Below are 21,979 nucleotides of genomic sequence, written 5' to 3'. Positions count from 1 at the left end.
CTGTTTCAGACTACCTCAGGGCCGGACCCGGGGGGGGGGGGGGGGGGGTTCCAGGGGTTCCGGAACCCCACCCCTGGAAAAAGCATGTACCTTGCTTTGAGTGAGGTTTTTTTTGTTTGTTTTTAAATAAATTCGCTGATTTGCCCCCCCCCAAAAAAGGAGGAACCCCCCCCCCCCCCCCCCCTTACAACTCATTTGGTCCGGCCCTGTACCTGTATCGTGTGATGCAAGGCAACGCCTGGTGACTCAGTGTCACACGTTACCTGACTGTTTCAAACTACCTGTATCGTGTGCTGCATGGCAACGCCTGGTGACTCAGTGTCACACGTTACCTGACTGTTTCAGACGACCTGTATCGTGTGATGCAAGACAACGCCCTGGTGACTCAGTGTCACACGTTACCTGACTGTCTCAGACTACAGGTCTGTATCGTGTCCTGCAAGGCAACGCCTGGTGACTCAGTGTCACACGTTACCTGACTGTTTCAGACTACCTGTATTGTGTGCTGCAAGGCAACGCCTGGTGAGTCAGTGTCACACGTTACCTGACTGTTTCAGACTACCTGTATTGTGTGCTGCAAGGCAACGCCTGGTGAGTCAGTGTCACACGTTACCTGACTGTTTCAGACTACCTGTATCGTGTGCTGCAAGGCAACGCCTGGTGACTCAGTGTCACACGTTACCTGACTGTTTCAGACTACCTGTATTGTGTGCTGCAAGGCAACGCCTGGTGAGTCAGTGTCACACGTTACCTGACTGTTTCAGACTACCTGTATCGTGTGCTGCAAGGCAACGCCTGGTGACTCAGTGTCACACGTTACCTGACTGTTTCAGACTACCTGTATCGTGTGCTGCAAGACAACGCCGCGGGACCCTGGGTGTACAGCCGTACAGAGATGACGACAAGCGCGTCGTGTCCTGCTCGAGGCCCTCTCTTGCAAGGTACACTACATTATAGTCCCGTACTAAGCTCTGCTCAATCAGCGACTCAGGTGTAAGCGATCTCAACTTCCTTGAGGCCAAAATCCAAAGTCTGATCTACTGCTGAAGTTCCAAAATCCAGCAGAAAAAAACGACACAAGAAAGATTATACGTTAATTGGATCTGTGATCCAAACATGGCTTTTGGTCAATCGAGATGGAAGTTTATTCCACAAGCCCGTAGGGCGAGTGGAATAAACTGCCATCGAGATTGACCAAAAGGCATGTTTGGATCACAGATCCAATTAACATATATATCTCGACATTCACTGGTCTTAGGGTTTTTGTTAAAGAAAGAAACTTGCTTGAACACGGACCACTTCTCCGAGCAAAATCAACAAACCTAATCACTAGCATTCCACCTCAAGGTCTCGGCCAACCAAGACTATGGCATACTCGTAGCAAAGCCGCGGAATGGTACCGTAAACCAAGAATAGTGACGTAAGAGAATAGAATGTCGTCTTTTGATTTGGAACGTGACGTGTTTCAGAACTTCTTCTGGACAACTCGGATGGTCTTCTGCGTAGTGGTTGGCACGAGATTCTTTTTCTTCTTCGACAGTTCATCCTCCGATACTGTAGCAAAACGTTTCATCTTTTTTTCACTTTCGAGTATGCGGACGACTGAACTTGACCGCTAAAAAGTAGTCCTTTCGGTATTATTACGCCGAGTCTGAACATGAGGTCTGAACATTGTTTTTAGGCAGGATCTAGGTGAAAGCGAGGCTGTTCTTATCTCTGTGTACAGTCGAGAGAGAGAGAAATACATGTCGAGACATTAGTCATTGGAACGATTTGACGCCTCGACAGGGTGAATGAATTACGTCTCGGCAGGGTGAATGAATGACGTCTCGGCAGAGCCTCGAGTGACGTCCTCATATTCATTGAGCCTGTCTCGACGAGATACCATTGATGAACGGAGGTGTAACTTTTACATGCTATGTGTGTGTGTGTGTGTGTGTGTGTGTGTGTGTGTGTGTGTGTGCGTGCGTGCGTGCGTGCGTGCGTGCATGCGTGCGTGCGTGTGTGTGTGTATGTGTACGTGCGTGCGTTCGTGTGCGTGTGCGTGCGTATGTGTGTGTGCGCGCGTGCGTGCGTGCGTGTGTGTGCGTGTCCTGCAGTCTATACATGCTGTTCAGTATACCCAATATTGACGGACTGTGTGATGATATCTTCTGCTATGGTCTGTTGAGACAGTGATATCAAAATCGAGACTGGAGGTCGAGATTTTGATATCACTGTCGAAACAGACCAATAGCAACGACACATGTAAATGATACACTCCTGACATCGACAGTGGTTGCTTGAGGGCTCCGCACTAAAATCGAGACTGGAGGTCGAGATTTTGATATAACTGTCGAAACAGACCAATAGCAGAAGATATCATCACACAGTCAGTCAATCTATATATATATGACTAAGTGCCAAAAGGTGCTCACAGAACAGAAGACGACTTTGTTTTACAATAAAAATGTTTCTAAAAACGTGTGTCTGCTGAAAATTGGTGTGTGTGTGGATGAATATGCGAAGAGATAGTGGACATAATTTCGTGTGTCTGACTTGAACGGTTTTGAAGTTATCTTTGTTTAAAGTCAAAAATAACGCCAAAACCGGCCATCTGAAAAAGGACAGCGTGATACCTCGTGTTTTGAATATGCCACAGAAAAATAACAAGAAGCACAAATGAATTGCATTTAGTTTGATTGAATGCCTGAAACATCGCTTTACAGACGAGACCAAACGTCAAATCTAAATCTCGAGAGAATTTTTTTTTTTCGATAACCGAATTTTAAGGTGTCGCACGCAAGATGTGTCGTCATCACGGCATACATTTTTCAATCGCAGATATTTACTAAATTTCTTTTTCAAAAACTCTGGAATTGATGTCGACACGTCAAGCGATAACGGTGTATCAAACTGCTGTCTTTCAAGTAATCCAGCAAAGACTGCAGAACTTTTGAACAGCATTTTTGAAAACGATTTGAAAATTTCGTCATATCTTGCGTGCGACAAAATGTTCGGTAATTAACGGTTATTTTCTTTTAAAAACAAAATTTACATGTACAAAAATCTACTTCATCTACGGAACCACGTGACACATTCTGTGTTCAAAATTTGTGAAGAAATCACGAACCACGAATGCGCTATCAAGTGTTGAAATTATGTCGTCAACATCTTTTCAGATCTTGCGTGCGACACCATCTTGCGTTCAACATAAAATGTCACTACCTTATCGAGTTTAATGGGTAAAACTAACTATTTGTTGTCTTAGTTTAATCTTCTTAATTAAAAGCGTAATAAAACCGAACTTCCAAGATGAATTTTAATTGAGATTAGCGAAAGAGCGGGCACGCAAGTCGACCTTAAAGTAAAAGAATGATAACACGAGCGTTTGTCGTGTTGTCTTGCGTGCAACACATTGTCCAAAAAGGAAAATGTATATTTTTCTCAGACGTTTTTTAAGTTGAAACCTTGAAACTTCACACACATTTGGGGTTTAATCGCCCCCATGCATGGTAAAAGTCTTGTTGACCCTTGTCAGATTTCAAGGTCACGGCTGGGTCACATGTGGTTCAGAAAACGGATGAAACATATTTTTTCAGAGATTTTTGAAGCTAGAACCTTCAAACTTCAAACAACGCTTTTGCTTAATGATTGTTCGACATGGAGAATTCAAGGTTGATCCTTGAGAAATGTGAAGGTCATAGCAGGGTCTCGCGTGGGTAAAAAAAAAAGGAAATTGTATTGAACTTCAATTTATATAAAACCAAAGTCTGGTTGATCTGTTTTAAGATTTAAGGTCAAATCTGTTATTTAAGGTCAAATCAAATAGAAATTTGTTGATGCTTAAATCTTTGAAACTTCCAACAGGTTTGAGGTTTGACAACTTCTGGACTTTGAAATCTGGTATGGTTGATCCTGGTAATATTAATTAGTCAAAACATCAAGATCAACAATTATAAAATAAGCACTTTCACCAATGTCAAGTGAGCAATAGCAGCAAACGTGAGTCTTATAAAGATTATCACTTTTTGTGTGACCTCAACTTGACCCCTCTGAATGCTCTCAATCATGGAAATTGACCACACTTTGATTATAACCAAACAACATCAAAACTTTGGAATGTGTGAAGTTTCAAAGGTGTTGCTTAAAAGGCGTTCGTGAAAATGACAATTGTATGTGTCTGACTTCAATGCGACCCCGCTGCGACCTTGACGTTTGATTTTATCAACCAGACTTTCATCATGTGTGAATGACTTCAAACACTATAAAACTAGTTGAAGAAATTGACAATTTTTCAAAGTTTAAGCCAGATGGCACTGCTGTGACCTTGAAATTTCACAAACATTAACCAGGCGGTCACCTTTTTTTAGAAAATATCCTTAAAGGATCTTTAACTTTACTGTGACCTTGGAATTTCATGAGGTTTAATTTAACTTGCGTAGTGTGCCAAGTTTCAAGGCCCTAGCTTCAAAAACATATGAGAAAACCTCATTGAAAAATGTATATGTTTGACCTCAACGCGACCCTGCTGTGACCTTGACTTTTTCAACCAGACTTTAATCGTGTGTGAACATTATACACTAGAACTGTGTGTATTTTCAAAGCTCGTGCTATAAACGCGCTGAATAAATTGAAAATATTCCACATTTGGACCAGATGTGACCCCGCTGTGACCTTGAACTTTGACAAAGATTAACCAGCAGGTCACTTTTAATGAGGTTTTATAAAAATGCTGAAAGTATGTGAAGTATGTAAAGTCTAACTGATCTAGTATTAAAACATGTAAGACGTGACAACGACAATTTTCCAGTTTGCAAAGGAAATTTAACCTCGCTGTGACCTTGAAATTCAATGTTGTTTAATGTGATGTGCACCATACCTGGAGGTCATTATACTTTGGTTGTGTGCCAAGTTTCAAAGCCCTAGCTTTAAAAACGTGCGAGATAACCTTAATGCTATGACTCAGTGCCGTTTTGAATGATATAACGAACAAAATTATCGTTATTTGTAAAATCATTTGGGTAAATTTATCTTTTCTTTTCGTAATTGGGTTCCAGCATCTGTTGTCTTAACAAAAATCACAATATCAGTCGTGTTTGTCAACTTTTATTTTTTAGCCCCTTTGTCCGCTTTTCGTGCGCACCTTTTGGCACTTAGTCCTTTATATATACGACTAGTGTCTGTGTGTCTGTGTGTCTGTGCGCGATGCACGGCCAAAGTTCTCGATGGATCTGCTTCAAATTTGGTGGGCTTATTCAGAGAGACCCCGGACACAACCTCATCGATGAGATATTTCAACACGTGCTCTCAGCGCGCAGCGCTGAACCGATTTTGGTTTTTCTCTGGATCCATTCCCAGTAACTCTTCCTTATTTTCTCCAGTGTTTTCAGCGTTTATCTCCCTTCCTTCGTGTGGCGTCAATCCATATTCCCGTTACTACGTTACTATTTTTAGAATGTCATGATTGCACTCGTAAGGTGTCCTTACTGTAAAAGTGAAAAGGTCGAATCAATTTATAGCCACGCAAAAAATACACTGTCATCTATCTCTATATATTCATAGATATAGATATTACCCGCTATTACGAGCTAGTCGTGTGACAGAGAGTTTTCTTGCACACGAGACTGTAGATGTTTCACGACGGCTTTAGCCGGACTGAAACAGCAGCAGTCGAGTGTGCAAGAAAACTCTCTGTCACACGACTAGCTCGTAATGGCGATTATGTCTCACAGCATAGGCATAGAAAGATATAAATGAGTTTTTGTGGACGAAATAACAGGCACAAAACCAGACTGACAACACAATTGCCTTTTCACACATACTGTACACACGCATACGCGCAGAAGATAGATCCAATTGGTTTCGTGTCTTTTTCTGGTTGAATGCATTTAACAAAGTATCAACCAACGTTTCTGAATCTTTCAATGAAAAAAATAAACTTTTTTTGAACCAAACAGCACAAACCAACGAAAGCTAAACACACAAACACACGTGCGCACTAACACAGATTGAATGCAAAGCGCGAACGAACACGGAGAATTTTTGTAGGTCAGGTCGTGGGAAAGTCCACCCGAAATGTTCCACAGGGGAACTGGTTGTGTTTGCATTGTTCTCTTTCTCACTGTGATGTTGATGTTGTTTACAGTGCAGCTTTGAAAGAATATTTTCCGAATTTGGGGCACACTTTCGTCTTTTGGTTCGTTTATCTTGTCGAAGTAACATTCGAGTGTTTCTAAATCCAAACCTTCCATCACCGCTGGTGCAGATTAGACCTGCCTGACTGTCTGCGTGCGTGTTAGAGCTGAAGACGAAGCCTCAATCGCAAAAGCGTCACCCATCTGTAGGTTCTGAGCATCGGATGTACGTTGATACGTGGTAAGATCCGCACGGAACTGTCTATGTAACTTTTCCTCGTCACAGGTGTAAGGTTCGATCTTTTCTTTGCAATTTCGTCCTCTGTGTACGTAGCAAAGCGTTTCACCATTTTCGGTTTTCGTTGCAGACGACGATAGTGAAAATAGTACCTATTGTTTTGTTTTGAGCTTTCGTATTCAGGGTTCTTCATTGAAGCTTGGTAAAGGGACCGTGTCGTGTAAGTGGAAAGTTGACGAAGCTTTTGAAAACCGAAATTGAATGAAGAAGAAAATGTGGCTTTCAGTTATATACAGGAGAACGGGGTTGGTGTTATTTTTTTCCCGTCAAACACGAAGTACACAGATACAACGTGGTTGACTGACCAAGGCCTGTTGGCACACTATTCAGAATGCACAACAAAATGTAACAACGCTTTGATACCCATTTTTCTACGTTCGTGATCACTTGAAATGAATATTGAAAACAAAAGTGTTGAAAGTAGTGACTGAATGTATGTAAAGGTAACAATTTTCAGAAATAAATGCATAATCAAAATAATTGATTTCGGCATCAAAGCGTGTAACATACATACTCCGTCACGGCTGAGGGCTGACCGTGCACCCAAAAGCGGACTCTACCAAATGGGTATTTTTTGAAAGCTTGGGGCCTGCCGACCATAAAAATCGATGTTAACAAGAAATATTCAAGGGCGCACTTTCTCTTCTCAGTCAAAATTCAACTATACCCTGAAGAGTGATGCACGAGCATTTCAGACGCTTGCCTCTGAAAAAAGAAGTTCTCAGCCAAATTACGAACTCAAACTGGTACGTTTTACATATAAATGTGTTAGTTGGTATCTTTTGATTATCACAAAACAATTTGCGACTGCTTTGGCCGAGGATGCTGGTGACAGTATCATTATTATGAACCCTACCCTAAATCCAGGAAAGACGTCGTCCAAAATGTAGGTAAGTTTTGATTAAAAATAAATTCACACAAGACTAGTATTGTTGTTTGGCTTCAATGGATATATTTTCGTCAAGTATGATGTCTTTACATAATATCTGTAAAATATGAATGGATTTGAACCATATACTATGTCACTATGACCTTCCAATCTGCCTAACCCCCAGCCCAGTAAAGCGTGCGAGACGTTTCCTGAACAAATGTCGCTTTGTGGTGCGAGTTCAGTGTGACATGATTAGTTTCCAGAACCCCATTTCTGACTTTCGAAGTTTATCTACATACATTTAGCAATGCACGAGCAAAATATGACAACTTAATGGTGCCTTTTGGTTTAATGCTATGGTAAAACATCCTAGTGATAGTGTTTACAGCTTGAAACAAAACATAACAGATGGGAATAGTCTTCCTCAATCTGGTTCAGAGCATAATGTATTTCTATTTTCAGAGGTAGCATTATTTCTGATAAGAGCTAGAGCCAATATAATGATGCTGAATATTTGAAAAATGAACTTTGTGACTCATCTGAGTAGCAGAAGAGCCTTCGTGATCGTCAGCGTAAGGCAGGCTGTCTTCAAGGCAATTCCTAGATGAACAACTTAACACTGCGTTCGATTATTCGCCCGTTTCTTAAGCTAGAGCTTTGAAATTTTACACGCGTCTAGGGCTACATGAACGCTTTACAATACATACAATATAGTTGACTCTCGCGTTATTTAAAGGTCACAACAAGGTCATTACCAGGCAAAAACGAGGGAAAACCGACGGAAAGTACCATTTTCTGCAACTGTTTGTTAGAAAAAGCTTTCAAATTCAATTATTTTTGGGGGATTAACGCATCTCTAGACATGACAATCATCCGATTATCAGACATCAATTGTGGAGGTCACGACAAGGTCATTACCAGGCAAAAACGAGGGAAAACCGAGGGAAAATACCATTTTCTGCAACTTGTGTGAAAGTAAAAGATTTCAAACTCCATCTTCTTCTGGTATTGGCGCATCTCTAGGCATGACAATCATCTGATTAACAGTCCTCAATTTTCAAGGTCACAACAAGGTCATTACCAGATAGAACCGAGAGAAAACCGAGAAAAAATACCATTTTCTATAAAAAAAAATTTTAAGTAAGAGCTTATAAACTCCATCTTCTTCTGGGATTCGCGCTGATTTCTATGACCCTGAAGTCCGAGGAAAGTTTTCTTGGCCCATGCCTAGTTTGAAGGTCATGACAAGGTCAAGTTTACACGTTTTCTATTTGTGTTCGGCTATTTTCTAAGCTAAAGCTGTTGAGGCAGATTCATGACATCTTCCTTCGCCCACAGGGGCTCTAGGGGTGTGGGCGGGGCTGGATGTAATAGGGGTAGAAGAGAAGGGGAGAGAGAAGAAAAAGTCAATGTTAAGGTGTTCATCTACCGATAGCTTTGCGGTCTGCAAGCCTGACTCTGAGGATCACACCGGCTGTCCTGGCACTCAGACGAGTCATAAAGTTGATATATTTTCCGTCGTTTTACCCAGTAATGACCTTGTTGTGTGACCTTTAAATATTACGAGAGTCAACAATATCATTATGTTTGTTTCATGTCTTATAATGCCCTAGACGTGTGTAAAATCCCATCCTTCAAACATTGCATGGGTCAAGAAAACTTTCCAAAGACTTCAGGGTCATTGAAATCAGCGCTAATCCTAGAAGAAGATGGAGTTTATAAGCTCTTACTTACAAAAAAGTTGCAGAAAATGGTATTTTCCCTCGGTTTTCCATCGGTTTTATCTGGTAATGACCTTGTTGTGACCTTGAAAATTGAGGACTGTTAATCAGATGATTGTCATGTCTAGAGATGCGCCAATACCAGAAGAAGATGGAGTTTGACACTAGTTGCAGAAAATGGTATTTTCCCTCGGTTTTCCCCGGTAATGACCTTGTCGTGACCTCCACAATTCATGACTGTTAATCAGATGATTGTCATGTCTAGAGATGCGCTAATCCCAGGAAACAATTGAATTTGAAAGTTCATTCTTACAAACAGTTGCAGAAAATGGTACTTTCCCTCGGTTTTTCTTCGGTTTTACCAGGTGATGACCTTGTTGTGTGACCTTTAAATATTACGAGAGTCAACAATATTTGCGTTATGTCTCATAAATCCCAAGACGTGTGTAAAGTTGTAATTAAGCTTTAGCTTCGAAAATAGCTGACGTCCAGAAAGTATTTTATTTGACCGTAAAAGATATTCCCAAATAGAAAACGTGTAAATTTGACCTTGTCATGACCTTCAAAGTAGGCATGGGTCAAGAAAACTTTCCTCGGACTTCAGGGTCATTGAAATCAGCGCTAATCCCAGAAGAAGATGGAGTTTATAAGCTCTTACTTACAAAAAAGTTATAGAAAATGGTATTTTCCCTCGGTTTTCTCTCGGTTCTATCTGGTAATGACCTTGTTGTGACCTTGAAAATTGAGGACTGTTAATCAGATGATTGTCATGCCTAGAGATGCGCCAATACCAGAAGAAGATGGAGTTTGAAAGCTTTTACTTACACACAAGTTGCAGAAAATGGTATTTTCCCTCGGGTTTCCCTCGTTTTTACCCGGTAATGACCTTGTCGTGACCTCCACAATTGATGTCTGATAATCGGATGATTGTCATGTCTAGAGATGCGTTAATCCCAGGAAACAATTGAATTTGAAATCTTTTTCTTGCAAACAGTTGCAGAAAATGGTACTTTCCGTCGGTTTTCCCTCGTTTTTGCCTGGTAATGACCTTGTTGTGACCTTTAAATAACGCGAGAGTCAACTATATTGTATGTATTGTAAAGCGTTCATGTAGCCCTAGACGCGTGTAAAATTTCAAAGCTCTAGCTTAAGAAACGGGCAAATAATCGAACGCAGTGTTAAGTTGTTCATCTAGGAATTGCCTTGCCAGCCAGCCTTACGCTGACGATCACGAAGGCTCTTCTGCTACTCAGATGAGTCACAAAGTTCATTTTTCAAATATTCAGCATCATTATATTGGCTCTAGCTCTTATCAGAAATAATGCTACCTCTGAAAATAGAAATACATTATGCTCTGAACCAGATTGAGGAAGACTATTCCCATCTGTTATGTTTTGTTTCAAGCTGTAAACACTATCACTAGCAATTTTACCATAGCATTAAACCAAAAGGCACCATTAAGTTGTCATATTTTGCTCGTGCATTGCTAAATGCATGTAGATAAACTTTGAAAGTCAGAAATGGGGTTCTGGAAACTAATCATGTCACACTGAACTCGCACCACAAAGCGACATTTTTTTCAGGAAACGTCTCGCACGCTTTACTGGGCTGGGGGTTAGGAAGATTGGAAGGTCATAATGACATAGTATATGGTTCAAATCCATTCATATTATACAGATATTATGTAAAGACATCATACTTGACGAAAATATATCCACTGAAGCCAAACAACAATACCAGTCTTGTGTGAATTTATTTTTAATCAAAACTTACCTACATTTTGGACGACGTCTTTCCTGGATTTAGGGTAGGGTTCATAATAATGATACTGTCACCAGCATCCTCGGCCAAAGCAGTCGCAAATTGTTTTGTGATAATCAAAAGATACCAACTAACATATTTATATGTAAAACGTACCAGTTTGAGTTCGTAATTTGGCTGAGAACTTCTTTTTTCAGAGGCAAGCGTCTGAAATGCTCGTGCATCACTCTTCAGGGTATAGTTGAATTTTGACTGAGAAGAGAAAGTGCGCCCTTGAATATTTCTTGTTAACATCGATTTTTATGGTCGGCAGGCCCCAAGCTTTCAAAAAATACCCATTTGGTAGAGTCCGCTTTTGGGTGCACGGTCAGCCTTCCGCCGTGACGGAGTAACAATCTTGCACACGTTTGCTTTAGTAGTGGCAAAGAAGGAATGCGTGTGACATCTATATATATATACGACTAGTGTCTGTGTGTCTGTCTGTGTATCTGTCTGTGTGTCTGTGTGTCTGTGCGCGATGCACGGCCAAAGTTCTCGATGGATCTGCTTCAAATTTGGTGGGCATATTCAAGTAGACCCGGGACACGACACAACCTGGTCGATATTTCAACACGTGCTCTCAGCGCGCAGCGCGGAACCGATTTTGGTTCCACCTCAGCTATTTTGGTTCCACCTCAGCTTACCCGGGCCCCCATACCGACACACCATAGCCGCTACACCACATCACAACGCCAAAGTTCTCGGTGGATCTTTTTCAAATTTGGACACCGTATTCAGCTACACCCCGGACACAATATCATCGATGAAATATTTCAACACGTGCTCTCAGCGCGCAGCGCTGAACTCATTTTCGTTTTTGTGTTCATTTCACCATTATAAGTAACTCTTCCTTATCTTCTCCAGTGTTTGGCGTTTATCTCCCTTCCTTCGTGTGGCTTTCCCGTTCAGTTGTAAGTTACTACACTGCGCTGTCCACTGCGCTGAGCGTCTTCGGATATTCCCGGCGTTCTGTTACTGTTACCTATTTTTAGAAGGTCAACGCAGTGTACAGAACGTAAATTGGACCCGTAAATTATCCTCACTGTGAAAGTGCAAAGGTCGAATCAATTTATAGCCACGCGAAAAATACACTGTCATCTATCTCTCTATAGATACGGCTTCTCTGTGTTTGTGTGTGTGTGTGTGTGAGTGTGTGTGTCTCTATGTAAGCAACACCTGTGCATTCTTCAGTTCTGTTTGTGATGTGGTCTGGCGGCTTTTGTGTAATTTTATGTACTGGCCTTCCTTTGAGAAGCCATAACTTGCTCAGTCCTGTTTGAGTGGAGTTCGCCTCCAAAGGTGATTAACACGGTTACATTCGTCGACAAGGATGGGACTCGATATGGTCAGGAATGGCATTATGGCCACTGAATCATTTTCGTGCTGTTCCCATTCCACGAATCTGGGAGGGACCTAAGCTTGGCGGGTCCATAGTTCGGCGTACGGCTCTAAGTACTTCTTCCCGGCGAAGCCGTCTACCCGGCGAAGCGGGTATTCATTCTAGTACATATATATATACGGCTTCTCTCTGTGTGTGTGTGTGTTTGTGTGTGTGTGTGGGCAACACCTGTGGATTGTAGAGTTCTGTTTGTGATGTGGTCTAGCGGCTTTGGTATGTCAGTATGTTCAGGTATTCCTTCGAGAAGCCATAACAGTTATTCTCAATCCCGTTTGAGTGGACTTCGCCTTCAAAGGTGATTGTGGTGTTTTGACACTCGGTTACATATGGCGTCGTCGACAGCGATGGGACTCGACATGAAATGTTCAGGCCACTGAATCATTTTCGTGCTGTTCCCATTTCACCAAGTTCATTCAAAGGGGGTCGAGTGTGACAGGGAGACTACCGTCGCCCTTCACAGCAGACTGAGTTGTTCCCCTTAGAAGTTGTGGGCTTTCCTTGCATGTACCCGTAAGTTGTCCTTACTGTAAAAGTGAAAAGGTCGAATCAATTTATAGCCACGCGGAAAAATACACTGTCATCTATCTCTATATATTTATAGATATAGATATACATATATATATATATACGGCTTCTGTGTGTGTGTGTGTTTGTGTGTGTGTGTGGGCAACACCTGTGGATTGTAGAGTTCTGTTTGTGATGTGGTCTAGCGGCATTGGTGTGTCAGTATGTGAAAGCGGACAAACACTCAAGTCCTTAATGGCTCAAAACCGTAGGACTTTTAATATTAATTTTAACGTGTCAGTATGTTCAGGCCTTCCTTCGAGAAGCCATAACAGTTATTCTCAATCCCGTTCGAGTGGACTTCGCCTTCAAAGCAAAGGTGATTGTGGTGTTTTGGCACTCGGTTACATATGGCGTCGTCGACAGCGATGGGACTCGACATGAAATGTTCAGGCCACTGAATCATTTTCGTGCTGTTCCCATTCCACCAAGTTCATTCAAAGGGGGTCGAGTGTGACAGGGAGACTACCGTCGCCCTTCACAGCAGACTCTGCAGAGTTGTTCGCCTTAGAAGTTATGGGCTTTCCTTGCATGTACCCGTAAGTCGTCCTTACTGTAAAAGTGAAAAGGTCGAATCAATTTATAGCCACGCGAAAAATACACTGTCATCTATCTCTATATATCTATAGATATAGATATAGAAGTTGTGGGCTTTCCTTGCATGTACCCGTAAGTTGTCCTCACTGTAAAAGTGCAAAGGTCGAATCTATTTATCGAAAAATCCACTGTCATCTATCTCTATATATTTATATATATAGATAGATATATACGGCTTCTGTGTCTGTGTCTATGTGTGTGTGTGTGTGTGTGTGTGTGTGTGGAGGCAACACCTGTGGATTGTAGAGTTCTGTTTGTAATGGGGTCTGGCGGCTTTTGTCTGTCTGTATGTTCTGGCATTTGAGAAGCCATAACAGATAATATAGGGCTAAGAAATAAGCTCTAAAATTCTCAATCCCGTTTGACAGGACTTCGCCTTCAAAGGTGATTGTGGTGAACCGCCACGCTGTCTGTCTCTGTCTCGCGATTCACCCCGGCGAAGCCGGGTATTCCTCTTGTGTTAGATATATTGCTAATTCTCTGGACATGTTGTATTTACTGTAAAGAAATTACAAAAGTATTTGTCTCAGTTGTGGCTGTTCCATATCCTTCCCTCTGATTATTATTTCTTTTTGTTCACTCTTTTCTTGTACTTTTCAGTATTTTCAAATGTCTTTTCTTTCAAAAAGTCTTTAGTCACTTGCTCAACTAAATTCTGGGATCATTACATTTTCATATATATTTGTTTGTTTTTAAATTTAGGTGTTTTTGTTTTTGAAGTGGGGAAGCAATAAAGAGGTCGTCGATATCAAAACTGATATCGACGGAAATGTCGTCGATATCACTTTTGCACTGAGCTCAGTTTTGCCCAATTGACCAATGGAAATCCACGTAACATATGAAATAGCAATATTAGGCTAATGTATATAAGCATCTAGGGCTGTTTTCAGTATTGTTGATAACATGTTTTGTTTGATTAAGTGTATTCAGCTGGTATTTCCTTGTTTTCACTCCCAACTTACACCCCCGGTATAGGGGTGTGTATAGGATTCGGTCCATGTGTTTGTTTGTTTGTGTTCGCATATAGATCTCAAGAATGAACGGACCGATCGTCACCAAACTTGGTGAACAAGTTCTATACATTCCTGAGACGGTCCTTACAAAAATTGGGACCAGTCAAACACACGGTTAGGGAGTTATTGGTGGATTAAAATTATACAAGGACTTATAGAGGGACATCTTAATGGTCAAAGGGAAATAACCATTCTCACTCAGTCACTGCCATCAACTGAGAAGGTTATTTCCCTTTGACGGGGGTGTTTTTCCTACCTCGGAGGAATTTCTTGTTTATTCATGTTTTTATTACTTAGTTAGTGGAAGAATTTTTTGTAATGTATGTTTGATGGTGTATGCTTTTAATTAAGCGTTGTTGACAATGAATGTAGATGTAAATGCTTGTATAACTGGGTTTTAATTTTAAATGTGTCAAGCGCAAAGAGCATAATTGTAAAGTTATGATGTTGCGCTATATAAATGCTCATTTATTATTATCATTATTACTACTTCAGATGGATATCTAAGCTGCGGTAACACACCATGGGAAAACGGAACCAAAGTGACCCATCAGTTTCGAGTGAAGAGGGACACATTCCCCGCTCTCTGCCCCGTGTCTCCCACCAACCGAGAGGTTCGCTTTGAAAGGGCACCCAACAGAACAGGCCCGTATCAACGCAGGTGCACCGTTCAAGATCTCACGAAAGCCTGCACCGGAGCGTTCAAGCCTGGGACGCTGGGTTGCGGGTGTATTGAGATAAGTGGAAGTTCTTTCTTGGTGGAGTACACCTTCGTGGCGCGTCCTGAAGACAGCGGATGGTGGAGGGGGTCGTTGGACTGCTATGATGCCGATCTCGCTTCCCCGCTCTTGTCGTTTGGGAGCAACGATAATTGTCATGACAGACGAGTTGTTTTGCCAGGTATGACTAAGTCTGGGGTGGTGGGTGGGGGATAGAGAGAGCGAGAGAGAGATAGAGAGGAGTAAAGAGAGAAAGAGAGTGAGAGAGTGAGGGAATGAGTGAGAGAGAGAGAGAGTAAGAGAGAGAGAGAGAAATAGAGAGGAATGCGAGAGAGAGAGAGAGAAAGAGAGAGAGGGTGAGAGACACAGAGAGTGAGAGACAGAGACAAAAAGAGAGAATAAAAGTGAGAGAGTGAGAGAGAGAGAGAGAGAGAGAGAGAGAGAGAGAGAGAGAGGGGGTGTTTGTAAGTTTTATTTCGTATACATGTGTTTGTGTCTGATTGTTCACATAAACAGCTAGCTATCAATCACCCACCCACCCTTACTTTCCCTAATTTTATAGCTCAGTCAAACAGAGATTTTTGTAATTGTGTTTATCTCTTTTTTGCGCTGTTTTTGACGATAGGCTCCTCCGATACCAGTTCTGATGGGGGCTCCGGTGGCTCGGGTTACGGTTCAGTTGGCTTGGGCAACGACACAGGTAAATGATACACTCCTGACATCGAAAGTGGTTGCTTCAGTCAGGGCTCCCCAAACTGTGCAACGCCTGCATCTTATAAGCACTAGAAGCCAAAAACTCGTACTAACAAATCTTGAAGGGGGTCGGGACGCACTAAATTTGTGTTATCACGCGTACCATCGCTACTGATGCAAGCGTTTTCTAGTTGCCATATTGCCAGAATAGACAAGAACGTACGGTTGCCTGTACCTGTACTTCGAAGACGAGGAAATGTCATGCCGGTGTCACGAACTGAAACCTCTGCTGAACAATCCTTCTCATTGTGGTCAATGCGCATGCGCCAATCTTGGACTTAAAAAATGCGACCCTTTGGCCGAACGAACCATTGGTTAGGGTTAGGGTTAGGATTAGGGTTAGGATTAGGGTTAGGGTTGGGTTAGGGTTAGGTTGTTCACGACCTGATTAATCTCCCCATGTTAGCGCATGCGCATTGACCGGAATGAGAAGGATTGTTCAGGCAGAGGTTTCAGTTTGTGACACCGGATCTCTACCGACCCATAATCGTCACGCTCATAAGGAAAATACCTATCTCAGTGTTTGGCATTTCGGTAGTGAAACTACAGGGGAAGCTACTGGGAGGGTATCTATACTGTTCAAAAAAAGAAACGCATAGTTGCTACTTGCCAAATTTGTTTTATTTTTCGAAAAAATTAACAGAAAATCCAATATTTAGATTATTTGTTTGAAATTTGTTATGGACACAGTTGAATGCACACACAGTTCATTTGCATCTTCAAATCAATCAGTCAATCAATACGATTGGGTGCCGAGGCTGTCAAGTCAGTAGGGGGTGTGACTGCCTTGAGCAGCAACAACTGCCCGGCACCTTCTGGGCATGGACTGGATCAGATGCCGGATATCTTGCTGTGGGATGGTGTCCCACTCCTCCTGAAGTGCCTGCAATAGATCGCGGTGATTTGCCGGCGCTTCTTCTCGCCTGCGCACACGTCTGTCCAATTCATCCCAGAGGTGTTCTATCGGGTTCATGTCTGGCGACATGGATGGCCAGGGAAGCACCTGGACATGGTGGTCGGTGAGGAACTGGGTGGTGAGTCGTGCTGTGTGCGGGCGAGCGTTGTCCTGCTGGAATATGGCATCCTGGTCAGCCAGAAGAGGAAGGGCGTGTGGGCTCAGAATTTCCTCCACGTATCGCTGGGCAGTTATGCGCCCTTGGACGTGCACCAGGGTGCTCCTTCCAGCGGTATTGATCGCCCCCCACACCATGACGCCTCCACCACCATGAACGGGTGCCTCATCCACACAGTTGGGCGCGTAACGTTCGTTTACTCTCCGGTAGACCTTCCTCCGACCATCATGTCGCTGGAGCAGGAAGTAGGACTCGTCGCTGAACCACACGTGTCTCCAGTGATTCCGGACGGTCCAGCGAAGGTGCTGGTTGCCCCACTGCACTCGGTTCTGGCGATGGCGGCGGGTGAGGACAGCTCCTCTGTGAGGTCTGCGAGCTCTCAAACCAGCTTCATGCAGGCGGTTCCGCACGGTCTGGTCCGATAATCGGTGTGGCCCGGGGAGAGCCTGGACAGAAGATGAGGCCGACAGGAAACGATTCCGGAGGTGGCGGAGCCGTATGAAGCGGTCGTGAGCAGCAGTTGTCGCCCTTGGTCTTCCCGCTCGTGGCAAGTCAGCAACGGAGCCAGTGGCTTGAAACCTGACCCACAGTCTACTGATGGTGCTCTGGGACACGTGGAAGTGCCTGGCGATTGCACTTTGACTTTGGCCTGCTTGTAAACGACCCAATGCAATTTGGCGGTCTTCTCTGCTCAATCGGGCCATCTTTCGTCGCTGAATTGTCGTCTGATTTCTTTGTGGCGAACAATCCGCTTTTATGGGTTTTGGAAGACATGGTGAGAGCTCAATATTCCCCGTGTTTCACGAGATTACACTGAAGCATGACGAGTGGTCATGCCAAATGAGCAATTTTGACATTGTAGCCACTGATAACGCATGCGTCACGTGCAGAGCTCACTTGTGGCAATGGACGAAAGGTCGACGACCAGAGAAACATTTTCTGCAGTTTGGTGGATATCCTTGTAGCCATATAACTAAATTAACCAAATATTACAAGCTATGCGTTTCTTTTTTTGAACAGTATATCATGTGTACAGACTCTCAGACCATCGGAATTCATTGTGTCTGATTGTTTACATAAACAGCTAGCTATCAATCACCCACCCACCCTTGCTTTCCCCAATTTTATAGCTCAGTCAAACAGAGATCTTTGTAATTGTGTTTATCTCTTTTTTGCGCTGTTTTTGACGATAGGCTCCTCCGATACCATCAGTTCTGATGGGGGCTCCAGCGGTTCAGTTGGCTTGGGCAACGACACAGGTAAAGGATAGGCCTGCACTCCTGACATCGAAAGTGGTTGCTTCAGTCAGGGCTCCCCAAACTGTGCAACGCCTGCATCTTATAAGCACTAGAAGCCAAAACACTCGTACTAGAAAATCTTGAAGGGGGTCCCGGGACGCACTAAACTTGTGTTATCACGCGTACCATCGCAACTGATGCAAGCGTTTTCTAGTTGCCATACAGCCAGACTAGACAAGAACGTACGGTTGCCTGTACCTGTACTTCGAAGACGAGGAAATGTCATTCATGCTGAACAATCCTTCTCATTGCGGTCAATGCGCACGCGCCAATGATCTTGGACTTACACAATGCGATTGATTGATTGATTGTTTGGTTGAATGATGGATTGATAAAATGATGGATCGACCAAAGAATCACTCACTCCAATAAATCCATTAAATTAATAATTAACCACTCTCTTAAATAAGATTAAGTGTATACTATAAACTGCACTGATTTTAATCGACCGACCGACCAACCCATCACTTACCCTACCAACCAACCAATCAGCCAAACCATCAATCAATTTTCTACCCATTTATTTTCCAGACCAAAATACAAACACCACAGGGTTAGGCGCCAATGGTGACACTGACATTGACTGGTTCACGCTCTACGCCGCTCTTGGAAGCCTTGGCGCGGTCACCATAGGAACCGTTCTAGGCGCTGTGGGTTTCTGCTGGTGGACGAGAACACGTTCCAGGAGACCAGGCAGCAGTCCAGCCAGTGGGGGAGCTTACCTCAGCAGACCTGCCTCTAGAAGTTCCTTGCCGGCTCCTGGGGAAACGCTGCCTCTTGAAGAGCAGGCGCAAGTTGGTACGGGTCCCGCTTATTATGGCCACAGGTTGATTATGTATACGTTTTAGAGAAGTGCAATGCATTGGTTACATCTCTCTTACCAGCGATGCATGTACGTGAGAGTGTGCGTGGGAGTACTAGATGAATACCCGCTTCGCCGGCTTCGCCGGGTAGCCGGCTTCGCCGGGAAGAAGTAGAGCCGAATACCCGGCTTGAGTGGCGCACCGTACGCCGGCTTCGCCGGGTCCGAACCATGGACCCGCCAAGCTTAGGTCCTACCCAGATTCGTGGAATGGGAACAGCAGGAAAATGATTCAGAGGCCATATTGCCATTCCTGATCATATCATGTCGTGTTCCATCATTGTCGACGTCGAATGTAACCGAGTGCCGTAACTCCACAATCACCTTTGGAGGCGAAGTCCACTCAAATAGGTTTGAGATATTTAGAGCTTATCTCTAAGCCCTTTTAAATCTGTTATGGCTTCTTAGAGGAAGGTCAGAACATACCGACACAGCAAAAGCAGCCAGACCTCATCACAAACAGAACTCTAGAATCCACAGGTGTTTTCCACACACGCACACAAACACACACACGTACCTAAAGTGTGGATGGTTACCTAAGAGGCGGCACTGGGTGTAGTGCCTTTCTAGTGCACTTGCACTACAACAGCACTGGGTGCAGTACTCGCTCCGGCATCGAAGAATTTTGCACTAAAAAATGCACAAAATTTGACCTATTTCGTCGCCTATAGAGGACGGAAAGAATGTCATTTTGAACATTGTTATGACATTCTTTCCGTCAAAAAAGTCAATTTAACGGTGTTAAATGAAGCGACCATCCACACAATTAGGTTGCCATCCAGAGTTTAGGTTGCCATCCACGTGTGGATGATTGCCTTATGGTGATTTAGGCAACCAAACCTGTGGAAACGTGGGTACACACACACACACACACACACACACACACACACACACACACACACACACACACACACACACACACACACACATAGAAGCCGTATATATATCTATCTATATGTATAAATATATAGAGATAGATGACAGTGTATTTTTCGCGTGGCTAAAAATTGATTCGACCTTTGCAGTTTTACAGTGAGGACAATTTACGGCTGCATGGAAAGCGTTCTGGACACTACGGTGACCTTCTAAAAATAGTAACGGAACGGGAATATCCGAAGCTGCTTCTCATAGCGTAGCGAAGGAAGGGAGGTAAACGCTGAAAACACTGGAGAGATAAGGAAGAGTTACTGCAAATGGATCCACAATAAAACCAAAATCGGTTCGGCGCTGCTCTCTGAGAGCACGTGTTGAAATATCTCATCGACCAGGTTGTGTTTTGGGTCTACCTGAATATGCCCACCAAATTTGAAGCAGATCCATCGAGAACTTTGGCCGCGCATGAGGAACAAAACACAGACACACAGACACACAGACAGACACAAGTCGTATATATATATACTAGAGGAATACCCGCTTCGCCGGGTAGCCGGCTTCGCCGGGATGAAATACTTAGAGCCGTACGCCGGCTTTGCCGGGTCCGAACAATGGACCCGCCAAGCTTAGGTCCCTCCCAGATTCGTGGAATGGGAACAGCACGAAAATGATTCAGTGGCCATAATGCCATTCCTGACCATAATTATCGAGTCCCATCCTTGTCGACGAATGTAACCGTGTTAATCACCTTTGGAGGCGAACTCCACTCAAACAGGATTGAGCAATTTAGAGCTTATCTGTAAGCCCTTTTGAACTGTTATGGCTTTTCAAAGGAAGGCCAGTACATACAAATACACAAAAGCCGCCAGACCACATCACAAACAGAACTGAACAATCCCCATGTGTTGCTCACATAGAGAGAGACACACACACACACACACACACACACACACACACACACACACACACAAACACAGAGAAGCCGTATCTATAGAGAGATAGATGACAGTGTATTTTTCGCGTGGTTATAAATTGATTCGACCTTTGCACTTTTGCAGTGAGGATAATTTACGGGTCCAATTTACGTTCTGGACACTGCGGTGACCTTCTAAAAATAGTAACAGAACGCCGGGAATATCCGAAGATGCCCCACTCATACGAAGGAAGGGAGGTAAACGCTGAAAACCTGGAGAAGATAAGGAAGAGTTACTTATAATGGTGAAATGAACACAAAAACCAAAATCGGTTCAGCGCTGCGCGCTGAGAGCACGTGTTGAAATATCTCATCGATGATATTGTGTCCGGGGTGTAGCTGAATACGGTGTCCAAATTTGAAAAAGATCCACAGAGAACTTTGGCGTTGTGATGTGGTGTAGCGGCTTTGGTGTGTCGGTATGGGGGCCCGGGTAGCTGAGGTGGAACCAAAATCGGTTCAGCGCTGCGCGCTGAGAGCACGTGTTGAAATATCGACCAGGTTGTGTCCTGTCCCGGGTCTACCTGAATATGCCCACCAAATTTGAAGCAGATCCATCGAGAACTTTGGCCGTGCATCGCGCACAACCGCACACACACACACACACACATACAGACACACAGACAGACAGACAGACACTAGTCGTATATATCTATATAGATATATATGAGGCTTTGCCAAAAGGTGCTGGGGGGGTGCTTGGACATTTGTGACAAACTAAACCTTTTCAGTTGATTTTTTTTGGTGTTTTAAGTGATACATTAGTCTTTGATGAACACATTTGTGTAATAAAAGAATGGTTTGTGCATTTGGGAAATGTGTACGGTTTGATAATATGCCATAAAACGCCAATTTTGAGAAAAGCCACATGTGCAACAAAACTGACCACAGAAGCCATTAATATCATTTCATACAACTGGTAATGATTTATTTCTAGTAAACAGACCCTGCAGAAGCATTATCAGTCTTTAAAAGTACATTTGGAGCCAAATCTTGAATGCAGTGTCACGTAATGTCGCAAAACGCTCAAACATCATAAAAGTCAAAAC

General features: G+C 43.3%; 1 protein-coding gene across 1 annotated transcript in view; it reads left to right on the top strand.

The window, feature by feature from the left end:
* The first annotated feature begins 350 nt into the window (after positions 1 to 350).
* LOC138973755 (uncharacterized) overlaps positions 351 to 21,979 on the top strand; it is a 26,595-nt gene continuing 4,966 nt past the window's right edge. The window contains exons 1-4 of the mRNA XM_070346473.1: positions 351 to 941; positions 14,875 to 15,279; positions 15,724 to 15,798; positions 18,754 to 19,020. Coding sequence (XP_070202574.1) covers positions 896 to 941; positions 14,875 to 15,279; positions 15,724 to 15,798; positions 18,754 to 19,020 — 793 coding nt within the window. The 5' untranslated portion in view covers positions 351 to 895. The remainder of the gene's footprint in view (positions 942 to 14,874; positions 15,280 to 15,723; positions 15,799 to 18,753; positions 19,021 to 21,979) is intronic.

The sequence above is a fragment of the Littorina saxatilis genome, linkage group LG8 (assembly GCF_037325665.1).
Source record: "Littorina saxatilis isolate snail1 linkage group LG8, US_GU_Lsax_2.0, whole genome shotgun sequence".
Lineage (NCBI taxonomy): Eukaryota > Metazoa > Mollusca > Gastropoda > Littorinimorpha > Littorinidae > Littorina > Littorina saxatilis.
Note: the sequence above shows the minus strand (reverse complement) of the source record. Positions and strands in the feature narration are given on the sequence as shown.